Source organism: Dipodomys merriami, unplaced genomic scaffold (genome assembly GCF_024711535.1).
Source record: "Dipodomys merriami isolate MVZ:Mamm:240054 unplaced genomic scaffold, mDipMer1.0.p SCAF_2, whole genome shotgun sequence".
NCBI classification, from domain to species: Eukaryota; Metazoa; Chordata; class Mammalia; order Rodentia; family Heteromyidae; genus Dipodomys; species Dipodomys merriami.
Window position 1 is genome coordinate 69,446,024 of NW_027203381.1, and position 24,886 is coordinate 69,470,909.

At 48.2% G+C, this 24,886-nt stretch overlaps 1 protein-coding gene across 7 annotated transcripts in view; it reads left to right on the top strand.

The window, feature by feature from the left end:
- Positions 1–3,885: 3,885 nt before the first annotated feature.
- Positions 3,886–24,886, top strand: part of Tnk2 (tyrosine kinase non receptor 2) — a 46,823-nt gene continuing 25,822 nt past the window's right edge. For 5 of the 7 annotated variants that reach the window (XM_070029958.1, XM_070029959.1, XM_070029969.1 and 2 more), the window contains exon 1: positions 22,493–22,575. In XM_070029958.1, coding sequence (XP_069886059.1) covers positions 22,522–22,575 — 54 coding nt within the window. In that variant the 5' untranslated portion in view covers positions 22,493–22,521. Of the gene's footprint in view, positions 4,906–20,571; positions 20,705–22,492; positions 22,576–24,886 lie in introns of those variants that run through there. The other 2 variants (XM_070029966.1, XM_070029964.1) reach the window with 2 other exon arrangements.

Here is a 24,886-nt window from a genome sequence, read left to right on the forward strand (position 1 = left end):
GTGGACCAGATGCCCCCATTCCTGACCAGAGACTCAGTTCTATCTCCATCAGACGGGATGGTAATATGCACCTCATTGCTCTGCAGGCTGGATAAGAATATATGTAGCCGGGCGCTGGTGGCTCACGCCTGTAATCCTAGCTACTCAGGAGGCTGAGATCTGAGGATCGCAGTTCAAAGCCAGCCCGGGCAGGAGAGACCGTGAGACTCCTATCTCCAATAAACCACCAGAAAACCGGAAGTGGCGCTGTAGCTCAAGTGGTAGAGCGCTCGCCTTGAGCTGAAGAGCTGAGGGACAGCGCCCAGGCCCAGAGTTCAAGCCCCACGGCCGACAAAAAAAAAAAAAAAAAAAAGAATATATGTAATGTTCATGGACAGTAGTCAAGGGATGAGGCTCTGTCATTTTAGCAATTATCATTATTGAGGTTCACAAAGTAAGGGAGGTTGGGGAGAGACTTCCTAATTCCTTCCCCTAAACCTGATGAACTCCTACTTTCTTCTTTTTTTTTTTTTTTTGTCAGCCGTGGGGTTTGAACTCTGGGCCTGGGCGCTGTCCCTCAGCTCTTCAGCTCAAGGCGAGCGCTCTACCACTTGAGCTACAGCGCCACTTCTGGTTTTCTGGTGGTTTATTGGAGATAGGAGTCTCACGGTCTCTCCTGCCCGGGCTGGCTTTGAACCACGATCCTCAGATCTCAGCCTCCTGAGTAGCTAGGATTACAGGCGTGAGCCACCACCGCCCGGCTCTTCTTTTTGTTTTTTGTTTTTGTTTTTGCTTTGGTAGGTCATGGGGCTTGAACTCTGGGCTTGGCGCTATATCCCTCAGCTCTTCAGCTCAAGGCAAGCACTCTAACGCTTGAGCCACAGCGCCACTTCTGGTTTTCTAGTGGTTTAATGGAAATAAGAGTCTCACGGACTTTCCTTGCCCGGGCTGGCTTTGAACCATGATCCTCAGATCTCAGCCTCCTGAGTAGGATTACAGGTGTGAGCTACCTGCACCCAGCTGAACTCCTACTTTCTTTTGTGAGGCTCAGGAACAAGAGGGAAGAACCTCACTGAGGTAGGATGTCTTCTTATCCTTGGGCCCTCAGGGAAAGCTACCACATTTAGTATTATCAAATGATTCAGTAGCAAGCTGCCCTGCTCACCTCACAGGAAAGGCAACATGACCCAATTCACCCAGACTAGGTACTGGGAACTCATCTCCTATTTGTCTCACTGCCCTTTGGCCTTGGCCTGTAGTCTTCGTGCTGGACAATGGAAGTGCAGAGCTATCTGGAGCCATAGTATTTACACAAAAAGTTACCGGTCCAAAGTCTGTCTGCTCCTAGATTGAAAGTCAGTATTCAGGAGACAAGGTGGGAAAGAAAATCAAGTTTATTCAAGGACTAACACTTTCAAAAGATAAAGGGAGTTATTATTCCCTTAAAAAAGGTCAATGTGGGGAATTCAAGTATGCAAAGTGTTTGTGGGGGGGGGGGCGGGCGCTTGAACTTAGCTTTTCCCCCTCAAGGCTGATGATGCTATACCTTCACTTTCAGGAGTTTTGTTTTGTTTTGTTTTTTCCTGGTAAATTGGAGATAAGAGGCAAGGATTTTTCTGCCCAAGCTGGCTTTGAACAGCAAGCCTCAGATTTCAGCCTCCTGAAAAGCTAGGCATGAGTCACCAGTGTTTGGTTTCAAAAGGGCTTCTGTGAGGAGGGAAAGACAGTACAATGGGGAAGCAGGCAAGAAGACATATTGCTTTTTTCTCTCTGGCTACAATACCTGAATGAAACTGACTTTGAGTACCTAGGGCTAGTTCCTCTAATTCTTTTCTTTTTTTTCCCCTTTTCTCAACTGAAATTGGAACTCAGGGCCTGGAGTTTGGTTAGTTTTCTGGGCCTGGTTGCTCTGCTGGTGCTCTTCTGCTTGAGGGTGCATTTTGCTGGTAATTTTGGCGATAGAATCTTTGCAGACTTTTTTTGCATGGGTTGGCTTTGAACTAACTACTCCCCTGGGTAGTTAGGATTATAGGCAAGAGTTTCCAGCACCAGGCTTCATTCCTCTCATTATTTAGATAAACATTACTTTTTTGCAAGTTAAAAACCTCACAGCAGCATACAAGTTTTGTGGTAGTCATCAAACAGGACTAGAATAAAAAGGAGCTGTATACATTCTGAGGCTGAGAGTTATGAGATTGTTTTTGTGGGGTCTGTGTATGTATACATACATGCATGTGTTTGTGCCAGTCCTGGGGTTTGAACTCTCAGGGCCTGAGCACTGTTCCTGAGCTTATTTGTTTCAGGATAGTGCTCTACTACTTGAGGCACAGCTCCACTTCTGGCTCTTCAGGCAGTTAATTGGAAATAAGAGTATCATTGATGGCCAGGCGCTGGTGGCTCATGCCTATAATCCTAGCTACTCAGGAGGTTGAGATCTGAGGATTGTGGTTCAAAGCCAGCCCAGCAGGAAAGACCATGAGACTCTGGTCTCCAATAAACCACTCAGAAAACCGGAAATAGTGCTGTGGCTCCAGTGGTAGAGTGCTAGCCTTGAGCTGAAGAGCTGAGGGACAGCATCCGGGCCCAGAGTTCAAGCCCCACGATCGACAAAAACAAAAAACAAAACAAAACAAGTATCATTGATTTTCCCTCCTGGACAAGCTAACTGCCATCCTCAGAACTCAGCCTGCCTCCTGAATAACTAAGATTATGCTTGCCCCACTGCCTGGGCTTTCTGTGTGTGTGTGTGTGTGTGTGTGTGTGTGTGTGTGTGTGTGCGCGCGCGCGTGCATGTGTGTGTATGTGTATGTTTAATCTAAAGATAACATCTAAAAGCCAGCAGGACAAGAAAGTCCGTGAGATTCTTAACTTCGGATTAACCAGCAAAAAACCACAAGTGGAGTTGTGTTTCAAGTGATAATCGTCTCAATCTTGAGTGGCCCAGTATGGCTCTAAGCCCTATTGCCCAGACTGCTGCCCCTTGAGCTAGGAACTGCATGCTGCACTGTCACCAGGATTCCCAGCTCTTCAGTTTTCTCCTCCATGTCTGTTCAAGAAGGAGAAAGACTCACTATGCTTGGGGCGGTTTCTGCCTAAGTCCCCAGTGAAAAGTGTGGCAAGCTAGACAAACTCCCTTGTTTGGGAACTCTCCCTTCGCTCAAGGGAAAAAGTGCTGATGGAGGCATGGGTTCCTAGGCTTCGGACTGCAATGGGGATTACATATAGAGTTCCCAGGGAAACTCACTGGATAACATACTGGAAATCTTCTATTTACTTTCCTCATTTTAGAGCAGAAGCAACCGAAGCTAGCTGGAAGTGTTTTTTGTTTTGTTTTGTTTTTTAATTCTCAGCAATCGAATTGCTACTTAGAACGGAAGACTCATTTCCAACGCTCCCCATTGCTCCCGTCATTTCGGATGAACCGCTGCTCAACTTTCTGGTTCATTTCTGCGGCTTTTGCCTGAGGGGCGGGGCCCAGGGCGGTGGGCAGCCCCTGGAGAGCTTTCATGGGCTCGGGCCCTTTAAGAGGGCGGGGCGACGCAGCAGAGCCACACCCCCTTGGGCGGCGCAGGCGCGCGCGGGTTCGGGGAATCCGGCAGAGAGGGCGGGCGCTCGCGGGCTGGCGGCCGGCGCGCGGGGCCGCAGCACCTGCGGGGGCCGGCGCGGCGGAGCGCCCGGCGGCCGACGTCGGCGGCCGGAGGCGAGGGAAGCGGAGGGGGCCCGGGGGGGAGGGGGGGAGGCGGGGACCCCACGCCCCCTTCCCCTGGGGCGGAGGCGGAAGGAGCCGGGCGGGGGCCGGTGTGAGCGGGCGCCGCGGACAGCACCATCTGGAGGGGCGGGAGTGCGCGGCCTCTGGGGGGCGGGCGAGGGCGCTGGGCCGTGGGCGCGGGGGGCCCCCGGCGGGGGACGCGGGAGGAGCGCGGCGGGCTGAGCCCCGCGCTGCCGGAGCAGCAGCCGCAGCGCGTCGGGGTTCTCAGCTGGGGCCCGCAGCAGCTTCGCGGGCTGAAGCTCGGCGTGGAGGAGCAGGGCGGCGTGGGCCCGGCCGTGCAGGAGGAGGGCGGCGTGGGTCTGGGGGTGGAGGAGCGCGGCGGCCGCGGCCACGAGGCCAGCCTGGGGGTGGTGTGGGGGCCGCCGGACGGCGCGGACTGGAGGAGCCCGCCGCGGTGGACGGGCTCGGCCGGGTGGCCCGTGGCGCAGGAGGAGGGGCTGGGGCCCCGCGGGCAGCACCAGGAGAAGGGGGGAGGCAGCCCCGCAGTGCAGGAGCGGGGCGAGGCCCGCGCCGGGGTGCAGGAGCGGGGGGAGGAGGGGACTCCTCCGCGCGGGCTGCTGCGGCATCCCGAGCCGCTGCCGGAGTCCCGAGACGGCTCGTGCGCGCGCGGGGAGGGGCTCGAAAGTTCCGGGGAGCGGAGTTGGGAGAGTTGCGGCCACCCGGGACGGGAGGCGGTGGTCCTGGGAGCGCCCCCGGCGCGGCGAAACCGGCTCGAGCTGGTGGGGAGGGCTCGGCCCGTGGGGCCCCAGGGGCCTGACGGGGAGGGACGCCTGGGGGTGCAGGAAGCAAATTGGCTGCCTGGAGTGCAGGAAGGACAAGTGGTGCGGGCTGTCCAGGAAACGTTCCTGAACGCCAAGGGGTCTCCCGGGATCGAGGGACCCCCCGAGAGGCCCAGGACCATCAGGCGCCGGCGGAGGAGGAGGTGGTAACCCACCAGCTGCGGGCCTGCGCCCCCCTCCCCCCCCAGGATCCCTCCTGGGTTAGGGTGACACAGGATGTAGGGGCTGGTGGTATGGGGAGCCGTGGCGCGCTGCGAATCTGACAGCTTCGGAAAGCCGCTGCCGGAGGGCTGGCAGTGCCCTGCAGGATCCTCTTCTAGCACCGTTTGGGTGCCACCGAAGCTGTGTCTTGTCTGCCAGGGGCTGCTGAAGCGACAGGTAAGGAAGCTCAGTTTTAGCATTGATCTAGACTCGGTGTGTCTTCAAGTACGGGGGAGATGATGGGCTCTGAGCGGCCCCTGAGCTCTTCCAGGTTGACCAACTCGTGGCGCAGGACGCCTCCCTGCCGCCGCAGTATTGCATGTGGCGGCTGAGTGATGGAGAATTGTCTCCTTCAAGTCTAGACTGGAGTGAGACCGTCTGGGTGGCTGCCAGGGCTGAGCAGAGGGAAGAGAGGGGCAGCCCCAGGGCTGAAGTTGCTGGGGAAGTAGTCAGCCCCCCATCTGCCTACTGGTAGAGACAGCAGTGGCTCCACACCACAACTGGCAATGAACACTATTGCCTCAAGTTCACCAAAGGGAAGTGTTGCATTATCTGGGCCTTATCTTGTAACCCTTTTGGTCACATGAGCCAAGATGTGAGTGTGGCTGCCAGTGGCTTGGGCACGAGCCCGACCTGCTCCTGCCACGAGGTTTTGTCACGGTTGATTTATCTGAGGGCTCAGAGCCAAGGATGGGCAGAGGAGCAGAAAGCAGCCGGTAAGGCCTTTGGTTTCTTTAAGTAGGGACTTTGAGACCCCCAACCTGCACTGCTGCATCCTGGATGGCCTCTGTGGCCTCACTGTGGAGGTTGGCAAAGGGGCAGCTGTGTATATTAGGAGTTCTGTACCCAACAAGCTTTCTGGCCTAGCCTCTGGGTGGGACTTAAAAGGGGCTTTGTCGTGAACTCTCTTCAGACTGGGTACTAAACTTCTCTACCTGGCCCAGGGGGCTTGGTTGACAGTTTACAGGCTTCATCTTCCCAGGGTTGTTCATCTCTGTCTGGCACTGTCAGTACTCTTGCTGCTCTAGCCTTCTTCTGATAGGGATGGATGGATACAGAGTGGCCATCTGTATCCATCTTTATCTGTAGCCTTAGCTGGGACTTATCTCTGAATTGGGTCAGATAGTCCCTATACCCCTGCCCTGAACCACACTGGGTGGAGATAGCACTCTCCTGTGGGGGCAGAGGGAGTGGCTGTGGTGGCTGGGACTGCTGGAGGAGCCGGTTAGCCTGCTCTGTAGTGCAAACCTAACTTAAACCCGTCTGTCAGCTTCATCTCGTGCCTGATACCTGCCTCCCAAACACTCTAGTGTACCGGAAGTTCAGTTGCTGTGTCCGCGGTGCCTGACTTTGTTGGTATGACCAGAAGAGCTTTTTGTTCTGGCTGTGACTTCATTTGAGAGGATTGCTTGTTCAAAAGCATAACTCTCAAGCACCCATCTTCACCAACTAAATTTGTTTTGCCTTTTGTTTTTGGTATGTTTTACTCAGGAATAATGACATGGTAGGTTGAGGATGCTTAAAATATACAGTTTAATGACTTTAACATACAAGTGTGTGTGTATGTGTGAAACCACCAGTTCTGATAGGAAACATACTCTTTCCAAATCTCTCTGTCTGTCTGTCTGTCTGTCTGTCTGTCTGTCTGTCTGTCTGTCTGTCTGTCTGTCTGTCTGTCTGTCTCTCTGCCAGTCCTGGAGCTTAAAATCAGGGCCTTGACGTTGGGCACTATCCCTGATTTTTTTTTTGCTCAAGACTAGCACTCTGGGGCTGGGAAGGTGGCTCAGTGGTAGAGCGCTTGCCTTGCATGCATGAGGCCCTGGGTTTGATTCCTCAGCACCACATAAGCAAAAAGAAAAAAGCCGGAAGTGGTGCTGTGGCTCAAGTGGTATAGCACTAGCCTTGAGCTAAAGAGCTGAGGGATAGCACCCAGGCCCAGAGTTCAGGCCCCACAACCACCCCCCCCCAAAAAAAAAAAAAAACTAGCACTCTACCACTTGAGCCACAGCTCTACTTCTGACTTTTTTGATGCTTAATTGGACATAAGAGTCTCATGGACTTGTGCCTAGGCTAGCTTCAAGATACATTCTCAGCCGGGCGCTGGTGGCTCACGCCTGTAATCCTAGCTACTCAGGAGGCTGAGATCTGAGGATCACGGTTCAAAGCCAGCCCCGGCAGGAGAGACCGTGAGACTCCTATCTCCAATAAACCACCAGAAAACCGGAAGTGGCGCTGTAGCTCAAGTGGTAGAGCGCTCGCCTTGAGCTGAAGAGCTGAGGGACAGCGCCCAGGCCCAGAGTTCAAGCCCCACGACCGACCAAAAAAAAAAAAAAAAAGATACATTCTTAGATCTTAGCCATCTAAGCAGGTAGGATTACAGGAGTGAGACACTAGCACCTGGTTTCCAAAAGTTTTCTTGTACTTTTTAGGAATTTCCTTCATTGCTCCCACTATACCCTTCCTCAGGTAACAGGCAGTGTTGCTTTCTGTCACTATATCTGTGTTGGCAGTACCTACCATTTTGTATAACTGAAAATCAAAGCTGGGCAACAGATGGTTATTGCTGTAATCGTAGCTACTCAGGAGGCTTAAGTCTGGGAATTGAGGTTTCAATCCAGCACAGGAAAGAAAGTCTTGAGATTCTTATTTCCAGTTATCCACGTTAAAAAAAAAAAAAGCCAGAAATGGAGCTGTGACTCAAATGGTAGAGCCTAGCCTTGAGCAAAAGAGCTAAAGGGCAGTGCACAGATCCTGAGTTCAAGCCCCAGGACCAGCACAAGAAAAATGAAAAGAAAGAAGGAAAATAATATGCCATTTTGGAGTCTGGCTTCTTTCATTTAGTTCACTTATTTTGGGGTTCATCCTTGTTGCATTTGCTTAGTCTTTTTTTTTTTTTTTTGGTCAGTCATGGGGCTTGAACTCTGGGCCTGGGCGCTGTCCCTCAGCTCTTCAGCTCAAGGCGAGCGCTCTACCACTTGAGCTACAGCGCCACTTCTGGTTTTCTGGTGGTTTATTAGAGATAGGAGTCTCCCGGTCTCTCCTGCCCAGGCCGGCTTTGAACCGAGATCCTCAGATCTCAGCCTCCTGAGTAGCTAGGATTACAGGCGTGAGCCACTAGCGCCCGGCTCTGCCTTAGTCTTTATACCCATTTTCTTCTACCCATTTTCTTTTTGATGGATTTTGTTGTTGTTTGTTTGCAGTCTGGGCTTGAACTCAAGGCCTGAACACTGTCCCTGAGCTTCTTTTGCCTAAGGCTAGCATTCTACCACTTGAGCCACAGTGCCACTTCTGGCTTTTTCTGCTTCTTTTCTTTTCTTTTTTTTTATTTTGATCGATCATGGGGCCTGAACTCTGGGCCTGGGTGCTGTCCCTCAGCTCTTCAGCTCAAGGCTAGCACTCTACCACTTGAGCCACAGCGCCAGTTCTGACTTTTTCTGGTTATGTGGTACTGAGGAATCGAACCCAGGGCCTCATGTGTGCAAGGCAAGCACTCTACCACTGAGCCACCTTCCCAGCCCTGGCTTTTTCTGTTTCTGTGGTACTGAGGAATCAGCATGCAAGCATTCTCCACTAAGACACATTCCCAACCTTGATGGATTATTCTAAGGTTATTGGTTTTTTTTCTATGCTGGGAATAGCAGTATAGGGCCTTATGCTTGCTAGGCAAACAGAACATTTAACTTTTAAGAACCTTTCAGAGCCAGGCATAGCAGTGTCACATTTGGTAATCCCATCTACCTACGAGGTAGAGATAGGGAAATCAAGGTCTTAGGCTGGCCAACCAAAATTTTGAAACCCTATCTGAAAGACAAACTGTAAGCAAAAGGATTGGAAGTGTGACTCAAGTATTAAAGCCCTTGACTAACAAGTTCAATCCTCAGTAAGTACTGAAAACCAAAGAAACTTCAAGTCTGACTACATCTTTTCCCATTAATAGATATAATTTTTATGCTTTTTTTTTTTTTTTTGGTTGGTTGTGGGGCTTGAACTCTGGGCTTGGGCGCTGTCCCTGCACTCTTCAGCTCAAGGCGAGTGCTCTACCACTTGAGCCACAGTGCCATTTCCAGTTTTCTAGTGGTTTATTGGAGATAAGAGTCTCATGGACTTTCCTGCCCAGGCTGGCTTTGAACCGTGATCCTCAGATCTCAGCCTCCTGAGTAGCTAGCATTACAGGAGTGAGCCACTGGCGCCCGGCTTTTATGCTTTTTTTGAGCCAAGCAAATATAAATTTAATTTAAAAACTTAAAAAATACGAAGAGCTAGGGCACTTGTGTGGCATACACCTGCTACCTAGAGGCTGGGAACAGGAAGATCACAGATTAGCCAGGGAAGAAGAAGAGCTTGTGAGACCCGAACCTGTAGCTGGATACAGTGGTGTGTACTGTCACTCCAAGCTATGTGGAGGCTGAGAATTGGGAGGATTGCCATTCCAGGCCAGCCTGGAGTTGGAGACTTTGTCTCCTTGGAGGGAAGCTGGATGAGATAGCTGCCCCCGGGAAAGGCAAGAAGCATAAACAAATTGTAGTCTAAGCTATCCAAGGTAAGAAAACAGGCCCTGCTTGAAAATAATGAAAAATAGATCAATCTGGGAGGTATGGCTCAAGTGGTATATCTCCTGCCTGGCTAGCACAAGGATCTGAGTTCAAACCTTAGTACTGTCAAAAAGAAGCAAGAAAGAAAAAAGAAACAAAGAAAGAAAGAGAAAAAAAAGAAAGGGGAAAAAAGAAGCCAAATATGGTGGCAGTTGCCTTATAATCTAGCTGCTTAGGAGTCTGAGACATGATTGCTCAGCTCAAGCCGAAGAGCTGGAAGCCAACCTGTATAACATAGTAAGTTAAGAAAAAGGAAAACAAGAAAGGAAGAAGAAAAGAAAACTGCCAGACTATTTTTCAAAGAGGTAGGACAATTTTATGTACCTACTAACACTCTGTGTAGGTAGTCTCTAAAATTTTAGCTATTCTAGTATGTCTGTGGTGGCATCTGATTATAGTTTTAATTTGCATTCCCTTAATGATGTTGTTGTAACAACTAACGTTGTTGAGCATCTTTTCATGTGCTTATTTGCCATCTGTGCATCTTTGATGATATATTTACTCATGTTGTTTGCCCATTTCTAATTGTGTGGGGATTTTTCATGTTGGCTTCATGAGGTCTTTACATGTTGAATAGATGTTCTTTATCAATATAGGATTGTTAAATCATTTGTCCCATTCTGTGACATGCATTTTAATACTCTCCCTCCATCTTCCTCCTCTCCTTCTCCCCTCCTCCCTTTTGGTGATCCTGTGTTTTGAGCTCCAGGTCTCCCCCTTGCTTGGCAGGCACTCTGCCATCTGGGCTGTTTTCAATCCTTTTGGCTTTTGGTTATTTTTCAGATGAGGTCTCTTTTTTGCCCACAGCTGGCCTCTAGCCTCAACCTTCTGTTTCACAGGAACCATGGGCAGGCATCCTCTAATCTGACTTGCTTTTTGTTGAGCTGGGATCTTGTCTACTTTTTGTCCTGGATAGCTTTGAACTGTAGTCCTCTTCATCTCCACCTTCCTAATTTATTTTCTTTTTTGCTGGTCCTAGGGCTTGAACTCTGGGCCTAGGTGTTGTCCTGAGCTTTTTCTCAAAGCTAGTGCTCTATACTTGAGCCACAACACCACTTCCAGCCTTTTCTGAGTAGTTTATTGGAGATAAGAGTCTCAGGGACTTTTCCTACCCAGGCTGGCTTCCAACTGCAATCCTCAGATCCCAGCCTCCTGAATAGCTAGGATTATAGGTATGATTATAGGTACCTGGCCCTAGTTTTTCATGCTCTCTGTCTAAATAAATAAATTGTGGCTATTTATTATTATTATTATTATTATTTTCAGTCGTGGGCCTTGAACTCTAGACTTGGGAGCTGTCCTTCAGCTCTTAAACATAAGGCGAGTGCTCTACTTCCTACTATTTTATTTACTTGTGTTAGGGGTCGAACCTGGGGCTTGCACATGCTAGTAAAATACTCTACAATTGATCTACATCCTTACCTTTCTGGTGTATTTGAGGACAGTTTTAAAAGTATTGTTCTCCAGCTTATTAATTTGTTTTTATGGATTGTGTTTTCAGTGTTCTGTCTGAAAAGTCTTTGCCTAGTCCAAGCTTACAGTGTTTTTCTGTTTTCTTATAGCAGTTTTATAGTTTTAGATTTTGCATTTAAATGTCAGATTCATTTGGGGATAGCTTTTGTATGTGTGCAGGGTATGAGTCTACATTGTGTGTCTCCACATGGAGCTGTTAATGGTCCTAGAATGATTTGTTGAAAAGGCTTGTCTCTATTGAATTGCTTTTAAGTCTTTCAAAAATCAGTTTTCTAACTGGGAGAGAGTGAGGGAAGGGGCAACATTGTTCCAAAAGAAATGTACTCTTTACCTGACATATAACTATAACCTCTCTGTACATATAATAACAATAAAAATTAATTGTCTATGTATGGACCCAATTCTAGATTTTTTCATTTTATTGATCAGTTTGTATCCCCAAATCACTATCTTCATTCCTCTGGGTTTATAGTAAAACCCATAGGGTTTGTGAAATCAGAGTAAGATAGCTTTGTTTTTCTTAGCTGTTCTAGGTTATTTGTACTTCCATATGCTTTTTAAATTCATTTGTCTATTTCTGCAAAGAAGCTTGCTGGTATTTGGATTGGAATTGTGATCAGTCTTGATAGAACTGACAGCATCATTGAGCTTCTGCCCCATGAACATGTTTCTGTATTTACTTAGGTTTGAATTTCTCTCAGTATTGCTTTGTTCTTTTCATTGAATAGACTTTTGCATTTTCTGTCAGACAAATCCATAAATATTACTTATTTCATGCTGATTTGTATTGTTTTTAAATGCATTTTATCTTTAAAAGCTACTCTGTGATAAAATATATGTAATAACTTAAAATTTGCCATTTTAGCTGTTTTTTTTTTTGGTGGTATTGGGATTTGAACTCAAGGTGTCTTGCAACTGCTAGACAAATGTTCTGTCTTGTGAGTCACATTTCTAGCCCTTTTTTCTTTTGTTATTTTTCAGATAGAGTCTCATGCTTTTTTCCCTGGGTGGGCCTTGACTGTGATCCTTTCTACCTATGTTTCTTACATAGCTGGGGTGACATGTGAAGGCCATGTCAGCCTTTTTTGCTTTTGCAGGAGCTGATCTCAAACTGCAATCCTCCTGATCTCTAACTGTTGAGTAGCTGGAATTACAGTCATGAGCGTCATGAGCCACGGTGCTCAGCCATTTTAACCAATTTTAAGTGTGTAGTTTAATGTATAGGGTACTGAGCTATACCTTCTCCCCCCCCCCCCCCCCCTACCTTTTTTGCCTGTTCTGGGCCCGGAACTCAGGTATCATTTCTTCCAATACTCCTTCCAACTCTGTCCTCTTCTAAGAAACTTCCTGTGTTGTTTATAAGAAATCACTCCAGGGTTCATAGGCACTTTGTTCATGCTTCAATATCTTCACCCCTGCTTTGTTTGGGATTGTTTTGATTATAGTACCCTAAGTTGTACCTAGTTTTTCTTATGCACTTATTGTCTACTCTGATTTTACTTAAGTTTGCTTTGAGTCTTTAAATATTTCCTTCTCAACTTTTTTTTTTCCAGTCATGGGGTTTGAACTCAGGGCCTGGGTGCTATCCCTGAGCTCTTTTGCTCAAAGCTAGCACTCTACAACTTTGAGCCACAAGCTCCACTTCTGGTTTTCTGGTAATTAACTGGAGATAAGAGTCTCACCAACTTTCCTGTAGGTTGGCTTTGAACTATGATCCTTAGAACTCAGCCTCCTGAGTAGGTAGGATTATAAGCATGAGCTACCAGTGCTGGTTCCTTCTCAACTTTTTGAACATAAAGAATATAATTATAATAACTGTTTTAATCAAACCTAGGGCCCAGGGGCTGGGAAGGTGGCTCAGTGGTAGAGCGCTTGCCTTGCATGCATGAGGCCCTGGGTTCGATTCCTCAGTACCACATAAGCAAAAAAAAAAAAAAAAGCCAGAAGTGGCGCTGTGGCTCAAGTGGTAGAGCACTAGCCTTGAGCTGAAGAGCTGAGGGACAGCGCCCAGGCCCAGAGTTCAGGCCCCACTACCGGACCCCCCAAAAAAAAAACACCCAGGGCCTGGCACATGGAAAGCAAGTACTCTACCACTGAGCTATACTCCCAGCTCATGTCCACCAATTCAGACATCTAGTTAATTCTGGGCTAGTTTTGATTGATTACTTCATCTCCTTGTTGTTGTGAGTCAGTTTCCTGCTATTTTGCCTGTCTGGTAATTTTGATTGGATGCCAGACAATGTGAATTTTGTCTTCATGATTGCTCCATATTTTTGAATTCATATAAATACATTTGTTTTGATTTGGAAGACTATTTTGGGTCATGTTTTTAAGATGTTTCAGGTGAGATCAGAGCATACTTGGTCTAAGGTTAATAATTTCTCATTGCTGAGGCAAGAAGACCTTTTTGTGTATTCTACCCAGTGCCTACCTTTTCCATTTGGCTGTAAGAACAGTGCTTTTCCTTGGCCTTGGTTCTTCATGTTTATGTAGTATCTGTTCCACTGGTCTTATGGTGGGGGGGTGGAGACAGAAGTCTGCTCCTTCCCTCCATGCTCTGTTCTGTAAATTCTAACCACTTGAATCTCCTAAGTTTTTTTATTTTGTATTTTTTCAGGTAGAAAAGAGTTTATTGTGGGGGGAGGGGTGCAAACTGAGGGCCCGAACAAGGTAGAGGCACCTCGAGACAGGGGGGAAGGAAGAAGAGAAAAAGAAAACCTCTCCTGGGTTTTTAATCTCATTTGACTGTCCTGGATCTCCTGCTTCTCTTCCCTGTGCTATAGCTAGTAAACTCTCCTTGGTGGGGTAACTGTCCATTATGAAAGCATGTGCATTTTATCTGTTTTTGTGTTTCAGCCAGAGTCAATTTAATCCCTGTGATTCCATTGTAGCCAATATGACAAGGATTTTACTTTGCATTTTCCATTTCCACTCTCCTATCTGTCATCCCTTTACTCTAGATATATCTTTCCTTCATTCTATTATTAGGAGGTGGCAAACTGTGGTACTTTTCCTTTCCCATACAACTTTCGTTCTTTGAGGTTTTTATTTATTTTTTTATTAGTCTTTTTTTTCTTCTTCTCTTTCCTTCCTCCCTCCTTTCCTCTCTCCCTCCCTTCCATGTTTTTGTGGTTCTTAGGGTCAAACCTAGAGTCTTTTGTGTGTGTGTGTGTGTGTGTATATATATATAGTGTGTGTGTGTATGTATATATATATATATAAACATATTTTTTGTATATATATATTCTGTATATATATACACATATATATATATACACACATATATATATTTGTATATATATATATTGTGTATATATATATATATATATATATATATATATATATATATATTCTACCACCAGGCTCTCTTTTCATCCTTGCTTAATTTTCTATGTACCTTTTGATTAGTCAGAGCCCTCAGGAGCTATCTAAATTTCCAGACTGTTGATTCCTTTAGGTATTCTGTCATCAAATTCATCTTGCTCAAGTCAGAATCTTCTGCTCTATATCACCAATGCTTCTATCATCCATGGTGTCTTTTGAGATCTTCCTTTACCCTGGACATTATCCTTCACTGCTCTTCTTTGTTAGGTCTCCTGTTTTCTGGGTTTCCAGTCTTCTTCTTTGTTGGTTTATTTTCAAATTTTGGCATAGCACATTCTCTGTAGTTTCCTGAAGAGGAATGTGTATGGGTGTAGGTTTGAGTCCTTGCGAGATATAGATAAATATAGAGATCTAGGTTAGAAAAGGTTTTCTGAAAAATTTGGAGGCATATTCTGTTGCCTTTTAGGCCTGGGAGTTCACATTTGTGTCTCATTGTGACAAAATACTTGAGAAAATCATGTTTTCAGTCCATGGCTGGTGAGTTCTGTGGTGAGGCAGAGCATTTTATGGTGGAAGGACATGGACCCTAGTGGCTGGGAAGCAGAGAGACAGAGAGAAGGAGAGAGAGACAGACAGAGTAGACAGAGAGGGGTACCTTCAAGAGCATTCCCCCAGCAGCCCACTTACTCCAGCTAGGCTCCACCTCTAGTTTCCACCACTTTCCCAATAATGCCATCCATTTATGATTCCATCAAAGGGTTAATCCATTGATTAGGTCAGAGCCTTAATGATCCAGTTACCTTTCAATAGCACACCAACTGGGAACCAATTCTTCAAGGTATGCGCTTTTTCCTTTTCCGGAGACACTTTAAACCTTGTAGTTCCAATTCCTTTGTGTTTGTAATGAGCCTTTGATTCCATTTTATCCCATTAAAAAAAATCCACATCTCACTAATCTAGATCTTCCAAGGAAGAGGCTTTATTTACTAAAACTTTGGAGTTCTACTTGAAAAAATTGGAAAGGAAAAAATTGTTACATTAAATCTCTTTGGATATTGACACACACACACACACACACACACACACACACACACACACACACACACACACACACACACACACACACACACACAAAAATATATATATATAGTGATTGTGGTTGTTTTGGTGCCAGTCCTGGGCTTGAACTCAGAGCCTAGGCACTATCCCTGAGCTTTTGTGTTCAAGGCCAATGCTCTACCACTTGAGCCACAGCCCCATGTCTGGCTTTTTTGGTAGTTAATTGGAAATAAGTCTCACAGCATTTCTTGCTTGGGCTGACTTCAAATTCCTGTTCTCTTATCTCAGCCTCCTGAGTAGTTAGCATTATAGGCTTGAGCCACTGGGACCCAGCTTGGTATGATTTTTCTTAAAAATCCATAAAATGTGGATAGAGCTGAGCGCTGGTGGCTCATGCCTGTAATTCTAGCTACTCAGGAGACTGAGGTCTGAGGATCGTGGTTCAAAGCCAGCCCAGGCAGGAAAGTCCATGAATTTCTTATCTCCAATAAACCCCCAGTTTAAGTGGTAGAGGGCTTGCCTTGAGCTGAAGAGTACAGGGACAGCACCTAGGCCCAGAGTTCCAGCCCCACAAAAAAAAAAAGTCTCACAGACTTTTCCTGCTCTGGCTGGCTTTGGACTGCAATCCTCAGATCTCAGCCTCTTGAGTATTAGCTAGGATTATAGGTGTGAGCCATCAGTACCTGGCTTCTTTACTTTTCATATTGTGTTTCATGGACTAGAGTAGCAGTATCACCTAGAAATGCAGACTGTGGGAGCTGAGCGCCAGTGGCTCATGCCTGTAATCCTAGCTACTCAGGAAGCTGAGATCTGAGGATCATGGTTCAAAGCCAGCCCGGGCAGGGCAGGAAAGTCTGTGAGACTCTTATCTCCAATAAACCACTAGAAAACCAGAAGTGGTGCTGTGTCTCAAGAGGTTGAGTGCTCGCCTTGAGCTGAAGAGCGCAGGGACAGTGCCCAGGCACAGAGTTCAATCCCCATGACCAAAAAAAAAAAAAAAAAAGAAATGCAGACTGTGGGGTCAGCACTTGCATTTGTCATTTGTATGTACATGAACGTTTGAAGAACAATTTATCTCATGTGTTCATGGAGCAAGTATATGTGAGTATTTGCTGTGGCCAGATTGTGCTAGGTAGAGTGGCAAGTGGGTCAGTTTACTTTTGTCTACTGCCTTGTTTGTAACTGTTTGTTTCCCCTCATACAGGAAGTGTGTGTGTGTGTGGGGGGGGAGAGAAACCTGTTCTTATTTTGTGTATATAACATTGTATATCTCTGAGGATATTATCGAGAATTTTCCATCTGAAATTTTTTTCTGCAGTGTTTTGTCTCATTTGATATTCTTTTCTTTTTGGCCAGTCCTGGGGCTTGAACTCTGGGCCTGAGCGCTCCCTCAGCTCTTCAGCTCAAGGCTAGACCTCTACCACTTGAGCTATAGCACCACTTCCGGTTTTCTGGTGATAAGAGTTTCACGGACTTTCCTGCCTGGGCTGGCTTTGAACCGTGATCCTCAGATCTCACATTCCTGAGTAGCTAGGATTACAGGTGTGAGCCACCAGCGCCCGTCTCTCTTTTGATATTTTGTATGTTTTACCTTTTCTCTCCTGTTAGAGGTTTCCTTGGATGTTTGGGAATTTTTGTTGTCTGCTTCTGATCAAGGGAAGGACTTAGAGGGACTACTTTGCTGGTGGCCTTGTTGACTAAGCTTTGTATGGTGACCCAGATGGGCCATTATTGGGAACCTTGAATGTTGGTATATTTATATCTTCCTTAGCCTGGTCAGAGTCTCTAGAGAAGACATTGCTTGTCTACTACCAGAAGATGGAGGCTTTTAGTCAAGAGCTTATACATAGTGTTCTCATGAGGATCTCTCGACTATGATTTGTCTTCCTGTATCCCAGGGTGAACACCTGGGAGTGACTGACGGCGGGAGGGGGGGGGGGAAGACCAGGAGGTTTGGCTTGCTCCCTCCCTTTGGCAGCTTTACCTCCTGGGCACTCCAGCTGAGCATGTCAGGTGCATGTGACAGCACTGGCTTCTTTCTGTCTCTGTACCTTGTATGCTATGTCTCCAAGTAAAGTGGGGTTTCCTTTCTAGGCCATGGACTTCAGCAGTTCTTGACCTTCTGGGAGCCATTCCTTCATAATGCCTTGGACCGGATAAGCCCTTCCCCTTTCATACTCAGTGGTTCTTCACTGGTCACATGGGCAGGCAGGGTCCAGTGGGCTTTAGGTGCACATCTAGAAGCCTCTGACATTTCTCTCACTCCCAGGCTCTCTGTACTGGCTCTTCCACTTCTAGCTTTTTAGTGAGAACAGAGTCTCAAGGACTTAGCTGCCCAGGCTGGCTTGCATACTCCCAGCTCTTGTGAGGTTGATGGTAGACATTGTCCAAAGAGTATGAGCAATGCACAATGTAGAGTAAATATTCTGCAGTGCACAGCTCTGGTGAATCCTCACCACTACTCTTTTCCCCACCCAACCTCCCGGGCCTGACAATAGGCCTCTTCAGCTTGTGGCTCTTGCTGAGGGAATGGGGGCTGGGTAAGGCCTGAGCTGAGTGAGCAGTGGACACTAGGCAGAGTAACAGCTGGGTGGCCTCTGCCCAACCCTGGAAGAGCTGGCAGAAGCTGGCTGCAGAGACCCTGACTACATCTTTTCACCTTTTATTCTCCTTTCTCTAGAGCCATTGCCTGGCTCTGGTGCCATGACAGTGCCTGGGCAGCATGATAAGTGAGAGGCAGCTCTCTGCAAGTTGTCATCCTAGTCCTGGCACCTGGTCTGCATGGTATAAAAGGCACAAGACCCCAGAAACCTACAGGAATTAACTCTCTGTCACATGCTAAGTGGTTTGTGTGTATGGAGGGGAGGGCAAGAGTGGTCTGGGAGCCTGTTAGAGTGCTCAGTATCCTGTATGCTGAAGTCAGGATTGAGATGCTTCTTTCGCTGGTGGAAAATGGGTCTGCCTCATAATCCCTTCTATACTAATTTGATACAGGTGAGGACTTTACCGTTAGGTTCTTTCCTAGGTCTCTGAAAATTCTGTCTCCTCCTTCACTGGAGTTAGAGAAGATGGGTTATAGAAGACACACATGTTTAGTGTGTCTGCCCCTGCTTCCTTGCCCTCACTGTCATGAATCTTCTCTCCCATCAACCCTTTTGGTGTTCTGTGCCTTCCTCCAACAGTCCGATAAGAAAGCTCCTTTGTGGAGGTGGGTTCCAAACTCTCTCTCTCTTCCCAAGGAAGAGCCTGAATTGTCCTTGGATCTGAAACAGCTTTGTGGCAGCAAAGTAGCTTAATGAGTCTGAGACAAGAGTGCTATAATGAGATTGACAGTCCTTTCCCTTATGAAGGTACTGGCTTTTCTGGATTCGAACTAATGGAGAGCTACAGACCTGGAGCAGAAAGAGGGCAGTCAGACGGCAGTAACTCAGGATAAAAGAAGCTGGCCACCATCCTGGGAATGTGGCTAAGGGGTAGAGTGCTTGCCTAGCATGCGTGTTACTCTGGGTTCAATTCCTCAGTACCACATACAGAGAAGGCTGGAAGTAGTGCTGTGGCTCAAGTGGTCAAGTGCTAAACTTGAGCAAAAGAAGCTCAGGGACAGTGTCCAGGCCTTGCGTTCAAGTCCCAGGACTAGCCAAAAAAAAAAAGAAGAGCCTGGCACCCGTGGCTCATGCCTGTAATCCCAGCTACTAAGGAGGCTGAGATCTGAGGATTGAGGTGCAAAGCCAGCCCTGGCAAGGAAAGTCCGTGAGACTCTTATCTCCAATAAACCACCAGAAAACCAAAAGTGGCGCTGTGGCTTAAGTGATAGAGCGCTAGCCTTGAGCTGAAGAGCTGAGGGACAGCGCCCAAGACCAGAGTTCAAGCCCCATGACCGACAAAAAGAAGAAGAAGAAGGAGAAGAAGGAGAAGAAGAAGAAGAAAGAAGAAGAAAGAAGAAGAAGGCTACCTTTCTCTACTGTCTGTTACAAAGGCTGGAGTCTGTTCAACAAATTCCAACCAAGTCCCTTGCCAGATTCTAGTTGCTTGCAATATATAAACCCCATTAGAGTTGTGTACAAATGACTTCCTCTGAAAAATTATGTATGAATTAGCTGGGGGATAAAGGAGCAGTGACCCTTCAAGAATTGGAAATAATAGATAATTTAAAAATGCTTATGATTGCTTTCTACATGTGCCATGTGTTTATACTACACTTGTTTATAAGTATTCCTTTACTAGAACATCATTGGAGGTTGGTAGCTTTTCTGTTTCCATTTGGAGATAGGAAAAGGTAACTTATAGAAAAGGTGGTATTTGATTAGGGTATTGGAGAGTGAATAGGAGTTTGCCTTGTAGGCGAAGAGCCTATCACAAGAATACCTGAGAGACATTAAAATTAAAGAACAGGATATGTCTAGAGAAAGTCAAGCATTTGACATGATTGGGACAGAAACATCTGAAAGGAATGGTAAGAGGTGGAGGATGGAGAAATAGGCCAGTGGTGGATCCTGAGGATGTTACGTGCCAGCAGGGGTTTGGTTCAGGAGTTACTGAAGGACTCAAGCAGGGGAGGGACCTCAAGAACGTTCAGCTGACAATAACAACAGGCACATGCCTGGTGCTGAGCTGAGTGAGCTAGTCATTATCTGGCTTTTCATAATAGCTCCGTGAAGGAGATTCTGCTTATCCCCACTTAACAGATGAGGAAATTGAGGCTTAGGTGATTTACCCAGATATTGCCTAACTAGAAAGTGAGGACACCCCTTCAGCCATGTCTGTCTGATTCCTGATCCTGATCCTGATAGTATAGTATGGGTGGGAGGAGGGCTGAGGTGGTTGAAGCAAGTGATTTGTTGGCAGGCCCAATGGAGTTAAAGGAAGGAGCAAGCCATGGGTAGGTGGGCCTGTGGCTTCTGGCCCCAGTTGGCTTGTGATGTTTGCAGTCTGATGCAGGAGCACAAGTTAGCAGAGTTTAGGAGATAGAGATGTGCTCCATTTGAGTATCGCCTAGTAAAGTAGCCCTGTAAATTTCTATAATGTGAGTCAAGAGCTGTTGGAGCTCAGGAATGGGGACAGCGCAGGGTGGCAGTAGGAGGCCTGAAAGGAGGGGTGGGGGTAGCCCCCAGGAAGTGGAACATCCTGTGAGAAGGAAGAGTGAGGTCAAAAGTCTTAAGAAATACTAACAGTTAAAGGGGCTTCAGGGCCGGCTTGGGCCTGTAAGCCCATAACTCAGCCATACACAGCTCAGCCTTTCCTGTCCTCTGGACCTAGGCTAGCAGGCTCCTTTGAGCATAGAGAGGGGGGAGGGGAGATGGGAGGGAGAAGCCAACTTATGTCCTGGAGATGGAGAGGGTGTGGACAGTGGTAATGTGTCTGAATCACACCCTTCTTTTCATTGGACCCTGGCCAGCCTCCTCAGACCCGTGTGATGTCAGAGCAGGCTGACCTGAAGGTGCCAGGTTGCCTGGTACAGTTCCTTTTGGGATGAGAGTCTGCGGGGAACCAGCCTGGGCTTGATCCAGAAGTTTTCACCCTGCATAGAGGTGAGTTGAAGAGGCAAGATAATTCACTGGTTGGGGGAAGGAGCTGTAAATCCTCCTCTGTTCCCCAATAAATTTATTCCTCCAGGGCCTAGAGAAGTGGGAAGCAGAAGTATAGGGAGGATCAGCTTGTAGCTGGAGTTAGCATCTATTCTCAAGAATACGGTAGATTATTTTGGAAAAAAAATCCTCTTGGCCGGAAATTGCATGTCATATCTGTTCCTCAGTGTGGATTTGTCACTTCACTGATGTTATGGGAGAGGCTAAAGAGGGGGGTGAGTAGTGGAGGTAGGCTGTCCCCAACCACTCCTCCTTCCCTTTTAGCTACATGGTGTGGACAGTCAAAGGGACAAGTGAATACCAAAGGGGGTACATGTAGGTGATTTCCCCAAATCCCAAAGGTAGTTTGGGCCCTGGGGATGTCACACAGAAGTGTTGGGAGATAGGATGTCTGGGAGCACAAGGCAGGGAGAAAACAGGAAGGAGGAATGTTTTGGATCAGTCGGATACTTCATCCAATCAGGGCAAGGAGGAGTGGGCCTGGCATTTTCAGCCTTGTTTTTTGCTAACTCCCGCTGACTTTGGAATTCTTGCATCTGCTCCCAATGATTTTTGCCATTGCCATGATAAGGTGCCAAGGAGCTTTTGCTTGGAATAGAACCAACTATCCTGGACTCCCTTCCCTACCCTAATGTCCCAAACTTGCCCAATGAGAACTACTCAGAGAGCTCCTGGAATCTGTGCTTGGCTTTAAGGCCTAGAAGGGAGAGGGTATTTCGGCATCTCTCTCCTCTGCCCTGGCTCAGGGACAAGGAAGGTACCTGGAGCTCAGCCCTAACTAAACACATCGTAGGATGGAGTCAGTGAATGCTTCAGATGCCATCAGAATGAGAGGTTGTGCATGGCACCTTGGAGCCCTGGGGGCTGGAGGGAGAGGAGGAGCCTCTGGAGTTGCACTCTGGAGGAGCTGGCTGGCTGTAAGCTCACCTCCGGCTGGGGGAGGCCCACCTGTGTGGGCACGTGTTGAAGCAGAGCATGGGCGCTAGTCATTCTGAAATCACAGAGGCCAGCCCCTGCACACTGGCCTGCCTCACTTCCAGGCTCCTGTTGTGCTGTCTGGTGGGGAAGGAGAGATGAAGGCCTACTGAGAGGTGAGGGTGCTAGGGTGGGACTGGGGTGGGCCAATGGGCAGACTAGCCAGTGAGGGAGGCGTGGCTTCCGCCACTGCTTGGGGAGTGGTGCTGGCTGCTGGGCAGGTGGGTCCCTGACATTCTTGGAGCAAAGGAGTAGACACACCGGAGGAGCGAGCAGGTGGAGGAAGAGGATTCAAGCCCGGAGATTGTGAGGTCGCTCAAGTAGAGTGGGGTCAGAGGGTTGGGGGTTTTGTTTTATTTTTGGTGGCTTTTTAGATGAGTATAGAGGCGTTTGGATCCCAGAGGACCTAACTGGAGGCGGCCGCGGGCTACGAGCAGCAGTGGACCCGTGGCCAGCAAGGTGGAGCTGCTCTGAGGGTCACCGCCTGCTGGCCGGCCGGGGTGGGGGGCGCTGCCGGGAGGCCAGTGCGGTCTGGGAGGAGGTTGGGGGAGGGGATCTCAGAGGCCTGATCATTGCTGGTAGCCATGGAGGGTCTGAGGCCGTGGGTGCATGGATTGGAGCAGCCTCGCTGTCCTCCCGGAGGATGCTCAGAGCCTCCCCCCCCCCCCCCCCGCACCGGGGACGCAGGGCAGTGACGCCGGTGCCGCCCGCCGAAGGGGCGGGGGCTGCGGGCGAGCACTGCTTCCCTCCGGTGCTCCCGACCCTGTGCGGGGACTTAAGGCTGCATGGGGGAGAGACCTGCTTACCAGCGCCTGGCTAGGGGCGAGGAGGGACAGCAGGTAATAAGGACAAATAGAGGATAGCCAGCCACCTGGGGCCCAGGTCTCATCCTGTGCCCGCGAGCTAGGGGCTCCGCCCCGCCCTGCCTTCGGCAGCAGCCTCCTAGGAGTCAGGGGTGACTGTGCTTCTGGGCCCCGGAAATGATCTTGAGGCCAGGCGGGATGATGTGTTTGTGGGGGCAGATTATTAATATTAGGTTCTCCGGGACTCACTAATAAGCTGACCTTAGGGCTTTCTGCATCTCTCCCCAGGAGCCTAGGAAATACCACTTAGGGTTTAGGTTGTCTTGTAGGGGAACTGAATCTTTGTATCTTGGTCATTTCCATTTACTGGCCTATGGAATGTATATACCAAGCAAAACGTTCCCTTTTGCTTTGGAAAATATGGTCACATTTGCTTTCTTTCCCGTTGGAGATCAAGCACTTCCTCAGCTAGTCAGCAGATGGCAGTAGCTGATAGGAGAAAAGGAAGGTACTGGGGAGTTTTGAGGCAGAAAGGTCAGGTCTGTGAGAAAGGGGTTCAGAAACTGACCTGGCTCTACCCTTACCCCTACCTCCTCAAGTATAGGTGGCTTCTCCTCACAACCTCTCAGCTGAATTTTTGGGTAAACTGCTAAACTTGTTTTTGTTAGGCATAAAAGTCAAGGTCAGACAGAGTTCTTGAGGATTCCGGTCATGTCTTTCTGGGTAGCTAGAATTTTTAGTCAGTCCATTTCTAATCAGGCTCATCTTACAATGTAAGGAATATGCCTGCTAAAGTTCTTTCTTTTCTTTTCTTTTTTTTGGCTAAAGTTATTTTTTTTGGCTAAAGGTCCCTGGTTCTGTTTTGGGAGGTGCCTAATGGAGGGAAGGAAATCAGGATTCTTCTTTGATTTGATCTATGTAGCTTCAGAATGGCCTTGTCTATTAGCTTTGACTTGACCCTTAGACTAAAGGGAGCCTGTACTTTGCTGTCTCTACAAGCTTGTGTGGTAGATGTTGATAATGGAGAAAAGGGACTGATTGCTCAGTGTACCCCCACATTCCCACCCCAAGTCAGACTAAGAAATGTCTGTCCTTTCAGGTAAGGAGGTCAAGAGCTGTAAGAGACTTGGAAAGAGAGCCTAGGGTACTGACTCCCCAAAACTCAGTACTCACCCACAAGCCATCTGAGGTTCTGTACTGGTAGCCATCTACATAGGGACAAGAGAGCAGTGTGTAAGAAACAGGGGCTCCTTGGGCATGGCCAAAGGGAGGGCTTAGGGAGCAGGAGAAGACTTCCTGCAGCTGTCAGGTGTGTCTGGGGGCTACATAAGGGGGTGTAAGAGCAGCTGGTATCCTTTGAGGAGGGGCAGAGGGACCATTTGTTAGCTCTAGGAATGTGGGGGCCCATGGGGACTTGATGGAGCGTCTCCAGCCCCCTTAAGCGGAGTCTGTTATCTGGGAGGAGGTGCTATAAAAAAGATATCCTGCGGCTGAGATCTTACAGCTTTGGGGGGGGGGGCTCCCAGCAGAGGTCTTGGGCATACTTGGTTTTTGTTGTTGTTGTTTTGTTTTTAAGAAAGCCTTGAAGAAAAAAAAAAAAAGAAAGCCTTGGACTTTTGCCAGCTAATCTGGGGAGAAGGCACCCTGGATTTTGTGGGCAGTACACAAGCAATTCCAGGGGAGAAGGTGGAGAATCTCATCCCCCCATCCCGGCTCTTGGCTGGACTGCCCCATTCTGGCAGGCCGCCGACTTCCTATTTCCGTCGGGCACCAGGGTAACAGGGCCACATTAGGGTCTGAGCCAGGAGACGCCCAGCCAAGGCTGGGACTTGGGGTGGGGGAAGGCCCTTGAAGGATCTGTCTGCAGGGTCCAGGAAATACTCTGGTGTCCAAGTCCCAATTCAGGCTGTATTCTAGCCACCATAGCCCCAGACAAGCTCATATAGGGACCTGTAGCCCCTTTGGCTGCTTGCTGTTGGATTCATAGCCCCAACCCTAAAATCCCAGGAGTTGTCTGCAACTGTTGAGAGCAGCAGTAGAAGCCACAGACAGGAGGCTTTGTGTATGGGAAAGCAGGGGGGCCAGTAAGGGTGACTGGGAGGAAGAGTCCCCCCCATTTCTGCCGTCCTCTTGGCAGTGATTCAGAAAGGTCCTTTTTCATCCAGTGTCAGAGCTGCTCAGCTGGGGAGGGAGGGACAGAGGGAAGAAGGGAGGGCGGGCCAGCGAGCAGTCCAGTCGGGTGGGGGAGCCCAGGAGTAGGGCTAGAGTTGTGACCACTGCACTGGAGAGAAGACAGAAACAGGACGGAAGACTGACGCTGTAGCCAGCTGTGAAAACCTAGCCAGCC